Here is a 16,427-nt window from a genome sequence, read left to right on the forward strand (position 1 = left end):
GATATGGGAGTTACTTGGTGATTTCCTCCTGTTTATCTCTTTCTAAAACTCTTGGCCCAATTCTCTCTATATTTTTTTGTATTTTCCATCTTCTTGTTTTTTGCTTTACTTCTGCAACTATTTCTCCAAATATTTGTCTTTCATTTTAGCTATTGTGCTTTTAACATTCAGCCTTTTTCGTTCTGTTCCTCTTTCTTAAAAATAGCATCCCATTATAGTTTCATGCTCACAGTATGTTTTTCTAACTTATCTGAAGATACTGGTTTTTTCCTTACCCTGTACAGTTTCTATTTTCTCTACAATGCTTTTTTTCTATTTATTTCATTATCTTTCATGTTAGAAGCTATCCTCACCTCTCTCATTGTTTGCATATTCATTAAAGATTAGGATTTAAGTTGGCTGGGAAGATGGTAGAGTAGCAGGGCTCTAAGTTTGCCTTGTCCCATGGATACAACTAGATAACACCCATATCAGCATAAATAACCCAGGAAAATGACCTGAAGACTGGGAGAACAAACTCTACAACTAAAGACAGGGAAGAGGCCACATCAAAGAAGGTAGGAAGGGTGAAGATGCAAAGATGTGGTCTTGGAGGGAAACAAATCTGGGAGGGAAACAAATTGTGGCCATATATGGTGGGGAGGAAGCTGGTAGTACAGAGAAGGGCAGAAAACAAATCTTCCACAACAAACAGGGAGGATGGGTCTCTAATATTTACCTTTGAAAGTGAAAGCGGCCAAATTTCATGAGTTCTTGAAACCAGCATGACTTAAAGCCTAGAACTTTAAAAATAAGGAGGCTCCACTCTGGGAGAACCCAGAAGGTATCAGGAAGCAGAGTTCCTGCCCTTAAAGAGATAGCATGACAGCTTGTGCAGATACAGTGTAGAACGAGCAGTTTGGAAAACCCCGGGGGCGAATAGGGGGTGGGAGGATGGGGGCAGGTGAGGAGAGAGTAATTTGCTTATCTCAGAGCACAGCTAGGAGAGACAAGGATTATGGAGAGACCCCTTCCAGGAATAAAGAAGCTGGCAGGTACCATTTCCTCTACAGCAAAAACAATAGCCACCTGTGGGAACCAGTGAGGCTTCCACACTCCTTACCTAACTTGCTTGCATCAAATCTCCCTCCCCAACACGTTGGTCAAGATCCACCTTTCCCAGTCATGCTCACCTCAGTCCCAGTGCTATCCACTCCCTACCCAGAAAACCAGTACAAACCCTCGCAATAACATATCTCCTGACCTGCTCATTTTGCAGGACATCAGTCCCAGCAGGGGCAGGTGTTTTGTAAGCTGACCACCACACACCTTACTGCATACAATAGAGAGACTCTGTAGATAATTAGAATGAAGGAAAAAGAGGCCAAGACTCAACAGCAGAGCACATGCAACACACATAAGAGATGGTCCCTGAAGTGCAGGCCCTGGGAAACAGGGGACACTGAACCACAGGGCACTACAGGACCACTTCTTCATAAGACTAATATCATTAAGAGAAAGAGAAGTAGCCGACTTTCCTAACACACAGAAACAGACACACAAAGTCAGACAAAATGAGGAGACAGAGAAACGTCTCCCAAATGAAAGAACAGGATCAAGCCACAGCAAGAGACCAAAATGAAACAGATATCAAGTAATATGCCTGATAGAATTTAATGATCATAAAGAAACTCACTGGACTGGAGAAAAGAGTGGAGAACATCAGTGAGACCATTAACACAGAGATTAAAAAGAACCAATCAGAGATCAAGAACACAGTAAACGAAATAAAAATAGACTTGATGGAATAAATACCAGGTTAGATGAAGCAGAGAAATGAATTAACAATCCAGAAGAGAGTAATGGAAAGTAACCAAGCTGAGCAAAGGAAAGGAAATTCTACAAATTGAGAAGAGTCTTAGGGAACTCTGACTACATCAAGTGTGATAACAACCACATTATAGGGATCTCAAAAGAAAAAGAGAGAGATAAGGTGGCAGAAAATTTATCTGAAGAAACAATAGCTGTAAAATTCCCTAATCTGAGGAAGGAAACAGGTATCAGATTAAGAAGGCACAGGGATTCCCTCAAAAAATTCAACCTGAGGAGGTCCATACAAAGACACACAGTAATTAAATGCCAAAAAGTAGTGATCAATAGAAAAAATTTTTAAACAGCAACAGAAAAGACAGTTACATGCAAGGAAAACCCCATAGAGCCATCGGTGGGTTTTTCAGCAGAAAATTTGCAGGCCAGAAGGGAGTGGCATGATACATTCAAAGTACTGAAAGGGAAAAATCTGCAGCCAAGAATACTCTATTCAGCAAGGGTATAATTCAGAATAGAATGAGATGAAAAGTTTCTCAAGGAGTTCATGAACACTAAACCAGCTCTACAAGAACTATTAAATGAGACTCTTCAAGTGAAAAAGGAAAAACTGTAAATTAGAGTATGATAAATAAAAAAACACAAAAACAGTAGAAATAAATATTTCTGTAAAAAACAGTCAAGGGCCTCACAAAATAAAAGGATGTAAAGTATGACACCATACATTAAAATTGTGGTGGGGAGAGAAGTGAGGACTCAAATGTAAGTAACCACCAACATAATATAGACCGCTATACACAGAAGAGATTATATACAAACCTAATGGCAATCTCAAATCAAAGAGCAGTTAATAGATATGCAAAAAATAAAGACAAAGAAATCCAAGTATATCACTAAAGAAAGATAACAACGAAAGAGAGCACAAGACGAAAGGATAGAGGGAATCTACAGAAACCACAAAACAAGTAACAAAATGGCAATAATCAATAATTACTTTGAATGTAAATGCACTAAGAGCTCCAATCAAAAGACACAGGGTGACAGAGTGAATTAAAAAACAAGACCCAACTACATGCTGCTTATCATTTCAGACCAAAACACACCTGCAGATTGAAAGTGAGGGGATAGAGAAACATTTACCATACAAATGGCTGTCAAAAGAAAGCTGGCAAAGCAATATTTATATTGGACAAAATAGATTTTAAAACAAAGACTGTAACAAGAGACAAAGAATGACACTATATCATAGTAAAGGGGACAATCCAACAAGAGGATATAACAATTGTAAATATTTATGCACCTAATGTGGAAACACCCAAATATATAAAACAGTTAATAACAAACTTAAAAGAACTGATAGTAATACACTAATAGTAGAGGACTTTAACACCCCACTTAGATTGATGGACAGATGACCCACACAGAAAATCAACAAGGAAAGAGTGACTTTGAATGACACACTGGACCAGATGGATGTGAAAGACATATTTAGAACATTTCATCCTAAACCAGCAAAACATACATTCAAGTGCATATATAACATTTTCCAGAATAGATCACATATTAGTCTACAAAATAAATCTCAACGTTTTAAAAAAAATCAAAGTCATACCATACATCTTTTCTGACCACAATGTTCTGAAATTAGAAATCAACCACAAGAAAAAATCTGGAAAGAACACAAATACATGGCAGTTAAATAACATGCTTCTAAACAATGAATGGGTCTACCAAGAAATCAAAGAAGAAATAAAAAATTACATGAAAACAAATGAAAACAAAAACAAAATAGTCCCAAATCTTTGGAATACAGCAAAAGTGGCTCTAAGAGGGAGGTTTATAGCAACACAGGCCTACCTCAAGAAGAGAGAAATATCTCAAATAAACAACCTAACCTTACACCTTAAGGATCTAGAAAAAGAACAAACAAAAGCCTAACCCAACAAAAGGAAGAAAATAATTGAGATTAGAGCAGAAATAAATGATGTAGGAACCAACTAACCAACCAAACAAACAACAACAAAAAACAATAGAACAGATCAATGAAACCAGGAGGTGGTTCTTTCAAAGATCAACAAAATTGATAAAAACCTCTATCAAGACTCATTTAAAAAAAAAAAAAAAAGAGAGAGGGGTCCAAATAAAATTACCAATGAAAGAGGGGAAACAACTACCAACACCACAGAAATACAAATAATTCTAACAGAATATTATGAAAATCTGTATGCTAACAAATTGAAATGGATAAATTCCTAGAAATATATAACCTACCAAAACTAAAGCAGGAAGAAATAGAAAATTTGAACAGACCAATTAACAGCAACGAAACTGAAGCAGTCATCAAAACCCTCCAAACAAAAAAAGGTCCAGGACCAGATGGCTTTACAGGTGAACCCTACCAAACATTTAAACAAGAGTTAATACCCACTCTTCTCAAACTATTCCAAAAAACAAAAGAGGAAATAATCTTCCAAATTCATTCTAGGAGGCCTGTATCTCCTTGATACCAAAGCAAGATAAAGACACTACAACGAAAGAGAACTCTAGGTCAATATCTCTCAAGAATATAGATGCAAAAATCCTCAACAATACATTAGGCAAACTGAATCCAAAAATACATTTAAAAAAATCATACACCATGATCAAGTGGGATTTATTCTTGGGATGCAAGCATAGTTCAATATTTGCAAAACAATCAGTATGATATGTCACATCAATAAGAGAGCAGATAAAAAAACATATGATCATTTCAATAGATGCAGAAAAAGCATTTGATAAAGTAGAAAATCCATTCATTATAAAAACCTTCCACAAAGTAAGTCTAGAGCTCAACATAATAATGGCCTTATATGAAACACCACAGTGAACATAATACTCGATGGTGAAAAATTGAGTTTTTCCCCTAAGGTCAGGAATAAGGCAAGGATTCTACTCTACCACTTTTATTCAACATAGTACTAAAGTCCTAGCCACAGCAATTAGACAACATAAAGAAGTAAAAGGTATCCAAATAGGTAAGGAAGAAGTAAAACTCTCCCTATTTGCAGATGACATGATACTATACATAGAAAGCCCTAAAGACTCCACCAAAAAAACTACTAGAATTGATAAATGAATTCAGTAAAGTAGCAGGATACAAATCAGTGTACAGGAATCTGTTGCATTACTATACACTAATAGTGAAACAAGAGAAAGTGAAATTAAGAAAATAATCCCATGTACATTACATTAAAAACAATGAAATATCTAGAAGAAAACTTAACCAAGAAGGTGAAAGACCTGTATTCTAAAAATTGTAAAACACTGATGAAAGATATTCAAGACCATTCAAAGAAATGGAAAGCCATTCCATGTTCATGGGTTAGAAGAACAAATATGGTTAAAATGTCTATACTACTCAAAGCAATCTATACATTTAATGCAATCCCTATCAAAATACCAGTACTATTTTTCACAGAAATAGAATAAACAATCTTTAAATTTGCATGGAACCACAAAAGACCTCAAATAGCTAAAGCTTGAAAAAGAAAAACAAAACTGGAAGTATCTAAATCTCAGACTTCAAGTTATATTACAAAGTAATTACAAAATTAAAACAGTATGGTACTGGCATAAAAACAGACACATAGATCAATGGAAAAGAAGAGAAAACCCCCAAATAAACCCATGATTATATGGTCAATTAATCTTCGACAATGGAGGAAAGAATAATCAATAGGAAAAAGTCTCTTCAACAAATGATGTTGAGAAAACTGGATAACCACATGGAAAAGAATGAAAGTGGACCACTTTCTTTCACCATACACAAAAATAAACATAAAACGTATTACAGACCTAAATGTGAGACCTGAAACCATAAAAATCCTAAGAGAGCATGGGGAGTAATCTCTCTAATACTGGCTGTAATAACATTTTTCTAGATAAAGTCTCTTGAGGCAAGGGAAATAAAAGCAAAAGTAAACTACTGGGACTATATCAAAATAAAAAGCTTCTGCACAGTGAAAGAAACAATCAACAAAACTAAAAGGCAACCTACAGAATGGGAGAAGATATTTGCAAAGGACATATCCATTAAAAGGTTAGTATCCAAAACATATAAAGAACTGATACAACTTTATACCCAAAAAACAAATAATCCAATTAAAAAATAGGCAGAAGATATGAACAGACATTCCTCAAAAAAAAAAAAAAAAAAGACATACAGATGGCCAACAGACACATGAGAAGAGGCTCAACATCATGCATCATCAGAGAAAGGTGAATCAAAATTACAATGAGTTATCAACTCACACCTATCCAAATGACTGAAGTCAAAAACACAAGAAACAAGTGTTGGTGAGGATGTAGAGAAAAAGGAACGCCCTTGTGCTGTTGGTGAGAATACAAACTGGTACAGCCACTGTGAAAAACAGTATGGAGATTCTTCAAAAAATTAAACACAGAACTACCTTATGATCCAGGAATCACACTACTGAGTATTTACCCAAAAAATACAAAAACAGTAACTCAAAAGGATACAGTCACCCCTATGTTTATTGCAGCATTATTTACAATAGCCAAACTATGGAAGCAGCCCAAGTGTCCACTGAAAGATGAATGGTTAGGGGCGCCTGGGTGGCTCAATCAGTTAAGCATCTGACTTCAGCTCAGGTCATGATCTCACAGTTTGTGGGTTCGAGCCCTGCACAGGGCTCTGTGCTGACAGCTCAGAGCCTGGAACCTGCTTTAGATTCTGTGTCTCCCTCTCTGTTCCTCCCCCACTCATGCTCTGTCTCTGTCTCTCAAAAATAAATAAATATTAAAAAAATTTTTAAAAAGAAAGATGAATGCTTAAAGAATATTATTAGAATATTATTCAGCCATAAAAGAAGAATGAAATCTTGCCATTTGCAACATGGATAGATCTAGAGAGTATAATGCTAAGTGAAGTGAGCCAGTCAGAGAAAGACAGATACCATGTGAATTTAAGAAACAAAATAAATGAGCAAAGGAAAAAAGAGAGAGAGGCAAACCAAGAAACAAACTCTTAACTATAGAGAACAAACTGATGATTACCAGAGAGGAGGTCGGTTGGGGACTGAAGGAAATAAGGGATGGGGACTAAAGAGTACACTTACCATGATGAAAAAAAATACAAAATAAAATACAAAATAAAATAAAATAATAAAATAAAATAAAATAAAATAAAATAAAATAAAAACTGGGATTTAAAAGTTGATTAGGAGCTATGAGTATATGTTGTCTTTTTGACTGCAAGATTATCTGTAAGGGTGGTCAGATAGTGCTTTTGTATAAGTACCTTTAAGTCTATGTTCTAGAGGACAAAGGGATATAACATTGGGATTTTCACCATCAGTGTACCTATTTTCACTTAATCTATATTTGGAATGGTACTCTGGTACCTGTTCCTTTAACTTAAGTCTTGTCCCCAGACAACAAACTTTCCATTTTTTGTCTCTCCAGAGAATAGTCTTTTGCTTACATGGGAAGGGGCAGTTACCATAAAGTGTGGAAAGGGGCTTTCCAGCAGTCACAACCTCCTCACAAGAACATGCCCCCTCAGGAAGACCCTCTTCCACCCGCCCTGGAAGAGGGGAAGAAGCAGCACAAAAAGAAGTGCCTGGTGCAGAGCTCCAGCTCCTGGTAGATGTATGTGAAGTGCCCAGGATGTTATAAAATCACCACTGTTTTTAGCCATGCCCAAAAGGAATTTGTGTTGGCTGCTCTACTGTCCTTTGCCAGTCTATGGGAGGAAAAGCAAGGCTTACAGAAGGGTGTTCCTTCAGATGGAAGCAGCACTAAAAGCACCCTGAATCAAGATGAGTAGGAAACTATCCCCATAAACACATTTTGATTAAATGAATGAATGAATGAGAAAGAGAAAGAAAAAGAAAGGAAGGAAGGAAGGAAGGAAGGAAGGAAGGAAGGAAGGAAGGAAGGGAGGAGAGACAGAAAGAAAAAGAAAGAGGGAAAGAGAAAGAGAGAGAGAGAAAGAAAGAAAGAGGAAAGAGAATAAGATTTTCATACCACCAAATTCTGATCCTTTTGAAGGTTACTTCTTGGCTTTCCAATTCAGGATTAAGATATCAAAGTATTGCTAAAAACACAAGTTATTGCTGGTATTTCTTCCCAGGTCCTAAAATGTTTTTGTTATCCCCTCCCCTCCCTTTTTTCCCCCTTTCCTTGAAAATTCAAGCCTTTTAAAAAGTATCCCTTTACTGAAGTTTTAGTTTCCAGAAGGAAGTGAAATTAAACTCAAGTTTTTATCCTAACATCTCTACCCTCAAAATCCTAGTATTTTTAAGCAGAAAATTTTCTTTATAGAAGATTTTGGAACCAAATAAAAAGGGAAAAAAATCCCATACTTAATCTATAATATTAGATAAGAATGCAAACTTTAAAATTGTATTCATGCTATAATTGTGAATATAAAAAAATTATGTGTGTACATAAACTAGGGTTCAATGAGAACAAAAAGGCAGAGCTGCATTTTCCTTTTTTTGTCCCCAATTCCATAATAGATTGTACTTATTGAATTATTTTATATTTTGTCTTTAAGCTATATGTTTTGTGAGCAAAAACCACAAAAATTTCTGCTGTTTAACATTTTTATTTAAAAATTTTGATAAAAAGTAACTCTAGCATATAGTGATATGCCATATTCAGAAGTCTGTAATACAAATATGATAGGAACTTGATATTTACCCTATGCCAATAAAAATAATACTATGTCGATTTTTTAACTCATGGGGAATAAAGCACACACTGAAAAGAAGAAAAGTATTCTGGGGCATAAGGTTCTACTTCAGTATTGACATATAACCTAGATAGTACATGAACATAACAGACATGATATAAACTCTAGAAGTCTTAGTATATAAAGGAATATTTCTCTTTTATCCTTTTGTTCTCCAAATGGGGTAAAGGCAGTAACAGCTGGTTATCCTTTTGTCCTCCAAATGGGGTAAAGGCAGTAACAACTGGAAACAGACTATGAAATCGGACTGAACTAATTGAGTGTATATCCATCTTTTAATAAAGGCCAGGGAGAGGAGGCTGAATTGAGGTGGTCTATGCAATCTCCCAAATAAATCCTGATACCTTAACACAGGCAACACACATTAAATGATGCTTATGCTTCTGTTACAAAGATTATGACATTATCAGAGATTATAACATGACTTCTGTTTTATTTCTATACAGTATACCAAACACAAACTGACAACCCATTTTAATATCTTGTAAAACAATGAATAAATGTTCTTTCATTCTTGGTCTTACGTGAATGATAGAAATAATGAGACAGTATGAAAAAGAAGAAAAGCAGAAGAAAATAGAAGACAAGAACATTCATAAATACCAGGAGATGACCCACTGAATGACTTTTAACACTGTGTGTCATCAATGCTAAAAAAAAATCTAGCTGTCTCATGAAAAGAAATGAAATCTAAACATGTTGCTATTTTTAAGAAAAAAAAAGACTTTTAAAATTTAGCTTTGATAAATAATCTCTGTTCCTTTAACTTGAAGTCAATGCAAAAGTCAAGTACTGAGATCAAGACTTTAATATGCAGTATGTAAGAACGTGAGCTTTCAGTTAGAAAATCCAAGGTTAGAGTCCTGGTGCTTCTGTTTATTTATGTATAAAATGGGTATGATTAATAGAATTTGCTTTAGCTGTTATATTTAGTTATGACAAAACATCATTTGGCTTCATTGTTCCCAGAATATGAAATTTATTATGAATATGGTTGTGGGGGTAGATTCAGACCAGGAATTGTAACTTTATATCAAGAATCACAGGAAGGGAGGCCAGAAAGAAGAGTATCGTTAATGATACAGAGAAAACTAAAACAGAGAAAAGAGATAGGGGTGCTGGAGTCATCAGTCCCCTTCTCTGTTATGACTAGGCTGGTCTGCTTCCATCTGCCTTCTGATTTTCAAGGATTTCTCAGAATATTTTCTAACGCTGTTATAAACATATTTTTATGAAAAAGTCCTCTCTCATTTTGAGGGATTTTGTAAAAAGAGGGGGGAAAGCCTTAGTCTGCTAGATTCCTTTTTACCTGATGAGCAAATAGTTTACATAAAATGTAATAAATCACCGACTTTATTTTTGTCCTGGAAATACAATACTTGATTTCAAGACTGTCTCTCATATAAGAATACTAAAGTCAAGTGGAAATCATTTTAAATATTCGACTCTAATGAATAATATACAAGTGTAAATTTTAAATTTTGATAAATAAAACAATGAGGGAAGCAAAGCAGCTCTAATTACAAACAATTCAATCATAAAATATAATTGGATCTACTTTTTTAAACATTGAAGCAAGCCAAATGCTGCCAAAAAATAATACAATCTACGTGGATCTTCAGGTTGTTAACATCTAAAGGAAAATTTATTGTAAGTACACTGATAAGTGAATTACATTTGTGGTTCATGGCTAGGACTTACCAAGTTCTGCTAAGTTGCCAAATGCAACAAGACACATTTCTGTAAGAGCTGCATTTTGGCAATGGATGCCCAGTAATTTCACTAAGGTAGGTATAACACCCATATTGATAAGCTGAGCTTGAAGGGAATCTGTAAGAAACAAACAAACAAACAGAAGTGTTTATGTATCAAATGGACATTAGTAAGAAGAAAACACCTTATTCTCCCTATTGCAAACTCAATACTATTTCAAGTACAGTAAAACAAGATTAAGTTCATCCATATAATTATCTGAAACATTTTAAAACATTAGTTCACAAGAGTTGAGTTTTGAATCTTTTCAATGATTAAAGGAAATTTAGAAATGAAATAATGTGTCAAATCATTTTTTTAAAACAGGGTCTTATACTTTTGTAGAGCAGGCTTTAAAAGTGCATAAATAATTAAACATTACTGCTGGTTGTTAAGTGAAAATGTTAGTCAAAGTAGTATTTGTATTATAGGAAATCAGACTATATGAAAAGCATAGAGAAACCAATTTAATAAAGACCAAGAGAAGACAGAATCTTAGAATCTTTTAAAAATAGTTGCTTCATAATAATGAAAAGTATATATGATACACAAAAATTATTTTGATCATTTGCACCAGAGCGTTCTTCGATGACTGCTAGGAAGGAAAGTAGTTTTAACAAGGAAAAAATGTATTACTTAAAATATTTTTCTTTTCAACGTTTTCTTTAATAATAGTGACAAGCATCTTAGTAAAGAAAGGAAAATTTGGCTTGAGAGGTGGAAGAGAATGAGATCAATAAGCTTTGTCATCATTGTTTGCCTTCATTTTCTAAGAAACTAATTGGTTTTAAAGTATTTAATATGCCTTGGATTTCCACAATGGTCTTCATGAACAATTATGATAGAATACCTGTACCAAAGCTGAAGGTAAATAAACCAAATGAAAATCAAAAGTACTGCCTCTCAGAATAAGCTAAGAAAAACATCAACACATGCTTATGCAAAACACTTACTATTAATAACTGTTTCACCCAAAGATACAAGAATGCTTTCAAAATTTTTAAAAATTATATGCCATTTTTAAGATAATAATTTTCTCCAAATTCGTTTAAGTTCCCTATTGGGAATCTAAAGATAAAAATCCTGTTTATTACAAACACATTTTCCTTTTAGCGTGCATCCCTTGACAGTTTGCCTAATAACCCTTCATCACTCTTTATAGTTCTTAACCAACAGATAAGGAGGCAGTTGGGTGATTGTCAGATAAGAACATGAAGGCCCTTGAGCTGCCTCACATTTCAGTTGATTGTATGCCTGGCAGTCTCGGTGGTTAATTTTTCCTATTTTCAGCGTAAAGTATGAAGAGACAGCCAACAGAGGCTTATCACCCTGAAAACTGATGAGTGTATGCATAGTAGCTGGTTCAGTTGTTGGGGGCCCATCTATCTTAGAAAGGGGCCTATCACCAAAACAAGAAAACAGCCCTGAGAAAAAGGGAAGTTTACATTTAGAGTTCAAAAAATCTGAAACAATTTCAAATTTTGCAATGGAGTTATGAAATCTGTTATAAAAGGAGACAGAAATAAAAGAATACATTCAACTAAATGATGTTTTTATGCTTTTGATGCTAAATATTTTCTTCTTATACAACTCAGCAACTGATGAATGATTCGCACTATTAAATTATCTTATAAGGTATAAGGTATTATTAAATTACTTATAAGGTATAGTATTAAGCGTTATACTGGCAGAAAACTTGTATTGTGGCCACAGTATTTGTAATGATCATGCACCAATAAGCCTTCCAAGTTAGAAATTATTTTGATTACTTACCGGTAAGTTCTTTATTATTGGATCACCTTTGCAGATCTTTGTTCTTTAGCAGTATTTTTAACTTTCATTTATTTATTTACTCATTTTGACTACCTCTTCAAATACTGCAGAGCTGTTGAATCATTAAATTTCAGGTATGTAAGCGTGAGCACTAGCGCATGCATTGAGTGTGAGTCAAACTCCACTGTATGTCTGCATATATGTAAGCATCACACACCCCCTCAGTACTGTTGGTACAAACTATACAAATCCAACAGTCCAGGGACATCAGAGGAATAACAAATGCTATGAAGGAGATAACTCAATAGGAGAATGCCACTTAGAAGATGATGTTCTTCATATTCTCCTAACTTGGCATCTCTACCACTTTCTTGGACTGCTCTTAAGGTATGAATTTTGGTTCCAGGGAAATGAGGGGCAAAAAGTTAAGAAATGTTGCATAGTTTCATAGAATCTTTGGCATACAAATTGAAGCAATAATATTTGAAATTATAGTAGATCAGGAGAAAAAGTATAGCCCAATGGCATTTGGTGTAAATCGCCACAAATCATGAAAATCACTTTGTTTTGGGAAAATGTGTTTCAAAGCTACCCAGGAGCCAAATTAATTGTATACTCACATACAACACACATACCACACACAAGTAAAGAGAAAAATTATATAGTCATCCAATGGACATACCCATTTTTGATCACTTGGGTGTTTTCTTTTATATCCACTTCTATGAGGCTAACTAAAACAAAAATTATACTCAAATAACTCTAACGTCTGTTTATACCAACTGCAGGCAAGTCATTCTCCCTGGATAATGAAGGCCCAAATGAGGAAAAAAAAAAACTTTACTCAAACAGATTGATACAAATTTTCATTTCAAGATAAGCAGGCATCCTAGAACACGGTTCTCAAAATGGAGTCCCTAAAACCCTTTCAGAGGATCACAGAATCAAAACTACTTTCATAAAAATACCAAGATTTTATGTGCCTTTTTCACTGTATTGATATTTACCCAATGGTACAAAAACAATGGTGGGTAAAACCGCTGGGCTTTATTATGACCCAGTCGGTGGCACCAAATTGTGTTGGTAGTCATCATATTCTTCTGCAGCACACATTCACAGTAAAATAAATGCTATTCTTCTCAGCAATATATTTAATTTTGCATTTAATTTTTAAGTAGGTTGCATGCCCAAGGTGGGGCTTGAACTCATGACCCTCAGATCAAGAGTCATATGCTCTACTGACTGAGCCAGTCAGGTGCCCCAGCAATATTTTTAAAATTGAAGTTATTTTGCATAAAAAGATGCGGTAACATGAGCTATTATTTTAATATGCAATATTAAATAATTTTTTAAATTGTTTCCATTTTAATTTCTAATATGGTAGATATTGATAGATGTAGCTCATTTTTTTAATAGTCCATATTTATAAACAAAAGTTCTATAGGGTCTTCAGTAATTGTTAAGTGTCTAAAAGAGTTCAGAGACCAAAAGTTTAAGAACCACTGCCAAAGGATTACCTACCTTTTAGAGGAGATTGAAAATAAAACAAAACATGGAATAGAGATTCTGAAATTCAATGATGTGCTTGGCAGATGAGATAATAGGAGAAGAAATAAAAATTAAAAGCATGGTAGGAATACTAGATTTTGGTGTTCAGATATTTTAACCAAAATTACATTAAGCACCTGAACATCCTATTTTGATTATTTGGGTAGAAATTCTACTTAAGCTTAGGGGACGATTCCATGATTGGGTCTATTTGCCTATTTCAGTTACAACTTAGTATGTTAGCTAGCAACAGTTTTTTGGAGGGTGGGGTGGGGGTTAAGTAGAATAAATTGTGTGGAATAAACTGGTATTAATTCTTATTGCTGGAAGCAAATGATGAAGTTTAATCACTTTTTCTTATTGCCCAAAGAAAGCTTATGAATGGTCTTCAAAGGATAGTAGGTGACACGCTCATGTTATTATGAATGGTTATCAGGAGTATGACTTTTAAATCAAAGACTAACTGGAAAAAATTCTTAGAACCAGAAATGGTTCACATTCTCTAGAATTGAAAAAGTGAAACAGTCCAAGACTGAGAAGTTTTGTATCCTTCAGTGAATACCAGCAACTCCAGGGGAATGTTATCAGAGCTCAACAAACACAATTCACAAAATGCAACCCAGCCTCGTACATAGCAAACACTTATGTGTGAAAGACAGTCTTTAGACAGCACGATGTCATAAACGTCTGAAGACTTTTAAAAACTGCTCCTGACACACATCACAGACAAATACTGACCAAAATACAGAATTACAAAATATCAAGATGACACAGGCCCTACATGATCTATGGGGAGGAAGAGGAAGAAAGGCACTGAGGGGGTGCAATACAGATGCATATACAAAGAGATATAAGGCAATCAACGCATGCGCTGGTGTGAACACTTACCTACCTACATTTGAATTTCAATGGTTCCAAGTTCTTCAGGTCACACTCATGGAAACTCCAAAGAATGGAGATCTGGAGAGAAGATCTTAAGTTGAAGAACCTTTTTCCCCCTGAGTTTTAAGTTTAATGTTTAAAACATTGGTATAGATAGATTATAGGTCCAGAAAAGAATCCCAGTAACTCAACTGAAGTTACGCTGATCAATTACTATAAAGAATTAGTTTCTTAAGAAGACTGTAACACATGTTTACCTTATTTACAAGAAAAGGCCCATATAGACAATGTTACAAGATTAAACTTATTGGTAAACAGGATTTAATGATGTAACTGTGTCAAATAAGATATACACAACTCAAAATACATAGTCTCTACATTAGTATGTATAAATAGTATGTATACTATTCATAGTATAAAAAGTACAATATTCCTATTTACAGGCTTGCATAAAAACCCCATCTACAATCAAGTGAATTATATACAGCTGAAACAACAAAAACAAGCAAATATAAATCTTGATGAAGAGTTGTAATACAAATTGGATAAAAGCCATTTAAGAATAAAGACTGAAGAAAGTGCACCTAACTATTGGCATATATATACTTCCAAAAAAGGCTACAAAAATTAAAAATGATGTAAAACAGTAAATAGAAATAAGTTTAAACAAGTTGTAGTGAATATAATAGTGAAAAGGAAACTGACTTTACAGCTACCAAGAGGATGATTCATGGTTAAAAACTTTACACATACACATGTGCAGGAATAAGTAGACTTCCTTTTCAGTTACTTATTACTCAGTATTTTTTTGCTGACTGGTCAGGAAAGTGGAGAACTTTTATTCTAAACCTAGTGTTGAGCATATAAAAAAATAAAAATACATGTGTTTAAAATTAACTTCAATTTTAAAAGCTCTTTTTAAACAAAAACATGCATTATGTGTTCTACACCTGGATTATCCCTATAATTTAAGCCCTAGGTTATGCATTTCAAGGACAAACAGTAATTTCAATGAAAAAAAAAAAAGAGAATCAAAATTCATTAGTACTGAGAATCATGGAGGTTTAAAGCAATACCTTTACACAATTCTTGCTTTTTAACAGTTAATAAAAAACAGAAAAGAATTCAAAAGTTTCTTCTGGGTTCTGAAAATCAAGAGTCTCTACAAGAGTAAAATTTCCCTTTTATTGGTAAAAGTTTTAGAGATAATGACAAAATTACGAGTGAGTATAATGTAAAACAATAGCAACAGCAAAATCCCCAAAGCAGAATCACAAAAAGGAAAAATGGTTTATTATTCTTAAGACACCTACCCATTTACTCTTCTCAATCCAGTGACATCTAGAATGAATATGTCTCAATCTAGTATAGTAGACTAATTTTTTTCTCCTAGGCTCACTCTTGTTATAATGGATACTGCTAAAAAGGAAATTCTACAAAGTATGTCTACTCTGACTGAAGAAAACTATGTCTTTCAAAGGTTAAAATTTTTTGTTGTTTTGTTTGTTTTAAGAGGACTACTACCAGCTGCTGCTTAAGCAGCTCTTAGTGGAAGAAAAATATCCTGTCTCTGTTCTCATTGCTGAGAGAAAGGCCATATCCATAGTAGGTGAAAATTTAAGCCTACATTTTAGTATAGCAAATCACACTAAATGCCAGGTTAATGTACATCACAACATGTATATCTTATGAACATGTATCTTTAAAAACAAAAAGTCTTTTGTTTTACAAAAGGATTTACTAGCTTAAAAAAAAACCCAAACAAATATTGCTAGCTACCCTGGAGCATTATACTAAGTTTTCACACTTTAAAATTATACTGAAGTTCACAAACTGTGTTAACAAGACATATCTACATAACAAAAGATTTCTGATTTCTGGCCAATATCCATCTTTCAAACAGTATTTA

General features: G+C 34.2%; 1 protein-coding gene and 1 pseudogene across 5 annotated transcripts in view; one reads left to right on the forward strand and one right to left on the reverse strand.

The window, feature by feature from the left end:
* RAP1GDS1 (Rap1 GTPase-GDP dissociation stimulator 1) overlaps window positions 1-16,427 on the reverse strand; it is a 179,035-nt gene that overhangs the window by 39,082 nt on the left and 123,526 nt on the right. For all 5 annotated transcript variants that reach the window (XM_030313403.2, XM_030313402.2, XM_030313401.1 and 2 more), the window contains one exon: window positions 10,265-10,393. In XM_030313403.2, coding sequence (XP_030169263.1) covers window positions 10,265-10,393 — 129 coding nt within the window. The remainder of the gene's footprint in view (window positions 1-10,264; window positions 10,394-16,427) is intronic.
* LOC115512406 lies at window positions 7,358-7,608 on the forward strand (annotated as a pseudogene).

Source organism: Lynx canadensis, chromosome B1 (assembly GCF_007474595.2).
Source record: "Lynx canadensis isolate LIC74 chromosome B1, mLynCan4.pri.v2, whole genome shotgun sequence".
Taxonomy (NCBI): domain Eukaryota; kingdom Metazoa; phylum Chordata; class Mammalia; order Carnivora; family Felidae; genus Lynx; species Lynx canadensis.